The 7491-nt window shown below is 35.0% G+C and overlaps 1 protein-coding gene across 4 annotated transcripts in view; it reads left to right on the forward strand.

Moving 5' to 3' along the window:
- TXNL1 (thioredoxin like 1) overlaps window positions 1–4757 on the forward strand; it is a 34917-nt gene extending 30160 nt beyond the window's left edge. Inside the window, exons 8-9 of one of the 4 annotated variants that reach the window (XR_005725151.1) lie at window positions 1095–2045; window positions 3466–4757. Coding sequence is in view for 3 of the 4 variants with exons in the window: in XM_040264324.1 (XP_040120258.1) it covers window positions 2003–2041 (39 nt within the window). In the remaining variant the exon portion in view is untranslated. Of the gene's footprint in view, window positions 1–1094; window positions 2089–3465 lie in introns of all 4 variants that reach the window. The other 3 variants (XM_040264324.1, XM_040264323.1, XM_040264325.1) reach the window with 3 other exon arrangements.
- The last annotated feature ends 2734 nt before the right edge of the window (window positions 4758–7491 follow it).

A 7491-nucleotide genomic window follows, 5' to 3' on the forward strand; every position in this document is an offset into this window, starting at 1 on the left:
TGCAGTTAAAAAGCTAGCTTATGTTTAACTGAAATTAGCTTTATTGAGAGTCACTTATTAAAAGCCATCAGTGAGTTTGGATTCTAGTGAAGGAAATAATAGATCTGTGCTCTGATCCTTGTAGTCCCTGTGGTACTTTGTTACGTGTAGTCATAATCTCTGATAGTAACAAGTTTATATTGCTAAAGGATAATGCCCTAACATTTGGAATGCTAATCAATATGAACCAAAGCTCAGTTCAAGGCAACACTGGGCACTCTAGGTAGAATGGAAAACAGGAGCCTGGGCATGGAACTGAGATGGTGCAAGTCCTTCATTCAAGGACAAGTCAAGTGTGGCACTTTCTCTTTACTTATATAGTCAGTTTGACGTTTAAAGGCATTGGACACAGTAATTAGAATTTAAAATTTCAGTATAGATTTGGCATGTGTTTTATCAGCACAGAGAGGAGAGTTCCAGCATCTCTTTGTGTAGTGAAGAGAATTGTATAAAATGATTTTAATGAATGGTAGAATTACGTAGCATTTTCAGTTTCTGTTTTAGGTTGCATGAGTTGTTCCTGGTTAACTTTAGTTCTCAGAATGGCATTGATATTCTCTTTAGGTTATTAAGATGACAGAAGCTAAGGTAATGCTGTTGAATCTTGGTTGTGGATAGAAGTCTTAGACCACCTCGCATACTCTTACTGTTTTAGAAGGTCATACTTGTCAGATTTGGGAGACTAGAACATACCTTCCATTTTTCTGTTTTTGGCTCATAGGCATTGTGCCCAGATATAATACATACTCAGGCTATCTGTTGTTGTAGTAAATGTATTCTTTATGTTGCAGCATGAAGAAAGCTTGCCATTTTAATTGGAAGTAGATGTTTTCTTTGCAAAAATATGCTCTTCACATGGTTTGGTTTATTTTAATACAAAAGTAATATAAGTATTCAAAACTGAGCAAAAGTGCAGGGGCTTCTGCTTCTTAGGGAATGAGGTGCATGTGAAAGCAAAGCAGATTTTCTATCATGGTCATACAGATAGACTTGTCTTAACTGGCCATTCACCATATCAGCTATTTTTGTAACATTTTTGTCTGTTTATTTTTCAGCTTTTTTAATCCAACTCAAATGAACTAAAAACAGAAGATTTTTAAAAATGAAGTAATACAAAGATTGACCTTATCTCACTCTGCCCCCCTCCTTGCTTCTCTGCTCATCTAGCACCTGTCTGCTCTCACCCTTCTCACGTTCTCGCCATTGCTGGGGCAAGATTTCTACAGCTTCTGTCATCTGGATCAACCCCCTTGTTACCTAGATTGCCTCAACCATCTCTGTCTTCAAGTCTCATTCTAGTCAATGTTTCTCAGTTGGCCTTTTATTTTGTTTCAGTTTTTGTTCTGATCTTGCGACTAGGTGCTTTAGTTTCATTACCATAGCAGGTTGCTCGCCCAACTTTTTGTTTGTTTGTTTTTTACTTTCTCCTGTCTCATTTAATTTTGTACTACATTTTGAGAAATAATATTGCAGTGAAACTTACATTGTCATAAATATTTTTAGATTTAAATAGTTGGATAATGTTTTAATCTGATCTAAAGTTTATATTTTTTAGAAACAATAGAATCATTTTGGAAATCAAATATGAGCAGTTTCACCAAGTTCTTTTATATTAGAGCTAGTGTAATATACTGATGAGGCTGAAATTGAGAGATATGGGTTTTCTCATTGGAACTATAGCCCTAGAATCTTTTTGCTGATTAATTATGGGCCTGTCCTCTTGCTTTGCCAATGCAAGTGAGTTCAAAGCCAGTTGAAAGACTTAAAGTTAGGCTAAGTTAAAATATTAACATAGAAAATCAATGGACTCTTTATTGAATAAATATTTTTGATACCTAATTTTGATGTACCAAAACTTTTGTTTGTCAGAGGTATAGAATAAAGACTTAAAAGTGAATAAAAGAGCTTTACTGTTGGGGTGAGAAACTCCTTATTGGAATGCTGAATTTCTTCTTTTTTCCAGAGAATACACATTGGCAAGTTGAGAGTTATCAGCCTGTGAAACAGTATGCAGATTCGTGTCTTCTACTGTATCACATCTGCTAAAATGTTAATTTTTAGTATTAATTGTTTTTGTTTTCTTTTGCTTAATCTAATAGCTCTGCGTTTGTGTGTTCCCAAGTGATATAATGATCAACAATGCTTCCAGTGTTTATCTGCTTAAATTCATTTGCGGTACAAATAGCGCCACCTCCCCTTCTTTCTTAGGAAGACTCCCCTCTCCCCCGGCTCTTAAAACCTGAACTTCTTACTCTCGTCTACATGCTCTTTTATGAGACTGTCTTCTGTATCTTTTTTGGCTTTTTGGAGTTTGTAACACGTGGTTTCCTTGGATTAAAGAGGAGTTATTTTAAAGCAATAAAAGTATTTTTCCTCAAGATGGGGAAAACAGCATTTCTTGTAAAATGTGATTAGGAGTTCAGTAGAATGGGTTTTTATCATCTTTTCCCATGAATCTGGGATTCCCAGAATCCCAAGTTCTGTTTTAGACCCAGTTTGTACTGAAGATCTTTGTGAGTTTTGCTTGATTCAGACACTGCCTTTTGGACGAGAGTCAATTTAAAATATGAAAATTGTATTTACAAATGTACATAGAAATTTTGTTATATGTAAATACATGTTCAGTGGGTTGCAAGTAGATTTCCTTAGAGGCATTTCTGCCATGAGAATACATTATTATGAACTTTAGATTTAAAGTAAATTGTTTGATTAGAATGTAGTTTTAGAACCTTCCCATAGAGGCTTTGTTTTCTAGAACTATTGTTAGAAATCATATTTATTCATTACAGTTTCATGCTGCCACATTTATAGCAATCCAGGTCATTTTTTAAACCTTCCATAGAAAATTTTTCTAACCATTGACTGAAGCTAGATTTATTCTTTATATTTTAGTAGTATATTTTAGTAACCAGGATTTTTTAAAAATAGAAACTAGGCAAAATTAGTAATTTTTAATCTGTTTTCATTGCATGTCTACATATTGATAGAAAAGTCTAGAAACCTGTCATCTTGGGCATGAAAACATAAGTTTAGCATACTCTTTTAATTCTACATTATTTTGTGATCGACATTTGATATCTAATTGCCTAAAAATAGTATGCCAAATATGTTTCACTCATGTAGCATCATCTTTTTATTAACTTCTCTAAACTGTCAACCTTGTTTTGAAAAGTTGCATTACTTTTTCTTAAAATAGTGTGAAATACCAAAAATAGCCTGCATGTATTTTAGTTTTAATTTCTAGAGGCTGGGAGGGGAGGGAGGGTCACAGTTTGCTTCAACAATGAAGATACATTGCATGCAAAGAAATGCAAATACAAAACTTAATACAGGTTTTAAAAATGATAGCAATAGAAGTATTTTGAAAATAACTCATATTTCTAAAACAATAAGAGGTATATATAAAGTTATTTTTGTTCTTCCTAGGTAGTTGGCAAAAAAGGAGAAAGCCACTAAAGGTACAAAAGACACTGGAAGACCATATTGCAATCAGATCTACAGCTCCTGGATAATTGCTTGATTCTCGCCAGAGACTTTCAATATTTCATTCATTTCCATTACCAATAAATCATTGCTTTTGTTCAGATGGTATCACTAGTGTTTCTATTGTAACCTTAATACATGCAATTGTAAATAAAAGTAACTACTTTTGCCAAGCTTAATTTTTGTTGTTCTAAATAAGTATTTTCTCTTTCCATTTATGTGAAAATTGGACACCTTCTGATTTTAGTAGAGACTTCGGTGTCTGCTAGTGTCTTGATCAAAAGCCCGTTTCCCTCTTCAGAGGAGCAGAACTGCTTTAGGAACTGACGAGTATATGTGCGCTCATGTGCTCACAGCACGTGATTCTGACAAGTGGACTTGGAAAGGCTAACTGTGTTCAGACTCACAGGTTGGTTAAGCAGCAGTTGGGCATCTGGGCTATAGAAGACACCCGAATTATGAACTACCAGAAATAAATAAGTTTAATGAGACTTAACTGTTCCCACCTAAGACTGTCAGTAGGACCACAGATTTGATACCCTTTTGGATAAACTTAAAACTTGATTCATCTTTATCAACATATGTTGAAATCCAACAGTAGGAAAAAAGTACTGTGAATTCATGAAACAGCAGGAATTGATATCTTTTAATGAAGTATTTATTATTTTAACTACCAAATGATGCAGTGTAAATATATGGAGAACTTGGTTTAAGGTTGAAAATGAATTGGCCATGTGTATGTTTAAAAGGTCTTTCACAAAAGGCTGGGAAGACCATCTGTTCCATATGACTTAAAAATTTTAAACTGTAACCTAGAAAGGATTAATTAATTTTTTAAATTTTTCTATTTTTAAAACTAAAATTTGATTTTTAAATTTCTTTATTTTAAAAATTCGGTGTTTGAAAAGAGTATATAAGACTTAATTTTGATTCAGTTAATAGTAAATTTGAGGGCCTGTTTGTCTAGGACTATGATCAAGATACTGATTTGCCTTTGAGACACCAATGTATTTATATATGTTTTCTGAAAAAAAAAATTATGTCCAAGTGTTCGTGGTAATCACTTTCTGAAACTCTAGTGTCACTAAGTAATGTTTCGCTTCTTTGTATGGAAGTACATGAGCTGGTCTGTGGGGATGTCTACATAGCTTATGTATTTCCTGATTATATTGCCTTGGATCAAATGGAAACAGGCAAGAAGTAAAATAAATAAAAGTTTATAAAACACTCCTTAATAGAGACCATCTCAGATTAATCATGTCTGGAATTAAGGGCAAGATTAATACCAGAAGTTTTGTTTTACATTTTGTACATTTAACAAAACCTCTTCAGTTCATTGTTAAAAGTGCCTCACCTTAAGTATTGCTGACCTCATTTTATTTATACTTATCAATTTGAAAGTCCAGTGAAAATAACTTCATATTTGTAAAGGATTGGACAGATTTGTATTGTTATATGTGAATTTTCTATAACTCGGTTGATTGCATAATACAAACATTTCATAATTATTCAAATTGTAAGCAGTGAGAAGTGAATGTTTACAGGTAACTGTAACATGTTTCACTACAGGAAGTTTTACAAATAAACATGCTTAGTTGACATAATTTAAATTACCATTCTGAAATGCTGATGTTTCTCCTATAGCTGTGTGTGTATACACACACACATAACGTATGTACATACATTTGTATATGTAATTTACAATACAATTGTAATTTACAATACAATTCAATTTACACTGAATTTTTCAAATGAATAGGAAGAGCATTTAAAAGATGTAACCCTAGTTATTGTAACTGAAACCATCCATAGATAGTATTTTCTAGAAAACAGACAATAGGTTTATTGTTTGTCAGACACCAAAAAACAAAACCACAACTCACAAAACTTCTCTTGATTTTACTTTATTCTACGTCAGGATGCATTATCTGGTGTGAAACAGCAATGAAATAGCCTATCTATAATAGAAACAAAAATATTTCAGTACAGAGTCTTTGTCACCCTGAGGCTGGGGGCAGGAATAGCAGACAGGCTATCATACTCTTGGGCCTGTGGCAGACATTTATGGTCCATTTTGACCAAATTTTCCCCTAGGCTTGCACTGTGTTCTAGAAACTACTTAATCTGTGAGTTGAAAACTGTCAGCTATCTTTGTCTCAAGGCTGGAGGCCGTATACTACTATTACTAAAGGAAAACTGAGGAATACTATGTTCACTTAGCTCTAACACCTCATTTTTAGAAGTGAAAGTGTATTTTAGAAAGTTTGCCAAACACACATTGTATTTTCTAATATTCATATAGTATGTTAGGTAAGGGATTTTAACGTGCAAATATTTAATTCCTTCACTAAAGCCTATTGCCTATGACAATATTGATCTCATCTCAACCGTCTTTTCACTTCAGATTTTTAGATCGATTTTTAAAATGTATTTTTAAAAATTTTATTGGCATATAGTTGATCTATAATATATTAGTTTTAGGTGTATAGCAAAGGGTATCAGTTATGCATATATCCATCCTTATTTTTTAGATTTCTTTTTAATGTGGACCATTTTTTCAGTCTTGATTGAATTTTTTACAGTATTGCTTCCGTTTTATGTTGGTTTTTTGCCCGAGAGTCATGTGGGATCCTAGCTCCCTGCCAGAGAACAGGGATTGAACCCACACCCGCTGCACTGGAGGGCCAAGTCTTCAACACTAGACTGCCCGAGAAGGTCCACTTTTTTAAGATTCTTTTCACATAGGCCCCTACAGAGTACTGAGTTACCTGTGCTGTATAACAGGTCATTAGTTATCTATATACAGTAGTGTGTATATGTCAAGCTCAATCTCCCAATGTACCCCTTTCCCCTTTCTCCCCTGGTAAACGTTATCTTTGTTTTCTGCGTTGTTTTATTTTTAGATAAGTACTTTTAAAAAATATGCCCTACCTTGGTAAGATTAAGTGGGCAGAGTGATTTTACAGGCTAATAAGATACTTTTAAACTCTGGTCCATGCCACATTAAGAACTGGAGAAGGTGGAACTAGGCCCATAAGATCGCTGTAGAATTTGTATGTTCTAAAATTATACACAGCTTGGAATAATATTAAAATCCTGATTATTACTCTAAACCTGCCAGAGTATTTCTCTGAGGAAGTTTATTTATGAATTTTATAAATTGAACAGGCCAGATTTATTTGTGAAACATGATTTACTGCTTATACTGGGATGTGCATTTGAGATACGCGTTGTGCTACTCAGGAGCGGGGTCCTTGAAGTCTGACTCTGCTCCTCCTACTCGTAAGCCGTGTCATGTTGAACAAGTAGTTCAGGAGCTTTAGTTTCTTCTTGAGTAAAAATGGGTCAAGACATAACTTTAGGCTTGTTGTGAAGATGAAATGTGTGTTACTTTGATCTGGAACAAGGATAAGGCGTCTTTCCTGCCCCTCCATCCTGCTGCCACAGCTTTGGGGTGCTGATTTTTGCTAAGCAGGGTCCTTACTGTCTCCTTGCCTCTGATCTGGCGTCCACCACGTGTCCTCCACATGGCTGCTAGTTTGCCTGTGGATTTCTTCCCGTGGGCCCTCCCCCGCCAGCCTTCCCTATCCCCCGACCCCTACCCTTTTCCCCTTGCTTGGTGTACCTTACTAGCAGTTACCAGAATGTGCTCTGATAACTACTGCGTTCCTCTGACCTAACTTGTTCACCTGTCCAGTTCCTGCTTATCTACAAGGCTCCGTACAAGAAAAATGGAAAGAAGCACTAGTGACTGTATGCCTCCTTTGCTGCTGTAGCACCCTGTGGTCACTTCTTCCTGGTCCAGAGCAGGAAGTAGTTAATTAGTAGTAGTCTTGTTTACCAGGCTTATGAGCAAGGACTTGTTCCTAGTGCCAAACTAAGTTACTTTGATCTCTGTCATCAGTAAACATACTGAACAAATTCTCAAGTTCCAAGGGGAGATGCTTGAGGTACATCTGAGAGAATGTA

This window comes from Oryx dammah, unplaced genomic scaffold (genome assembly GCF_014754425.2).
Source record: "Oryx dammah isolate SB20612 unplaced genomic scaffold, SCBI_Odam_1.1 HiC_scaffold_22, whole genome shotgun sequence".
Classification (NCBI taxonomy): Eukaryota; Metazoa; Chordata; class Mammalia; order Artiodactyla; family Bovidae; genus Oryx; species Oryx dammah.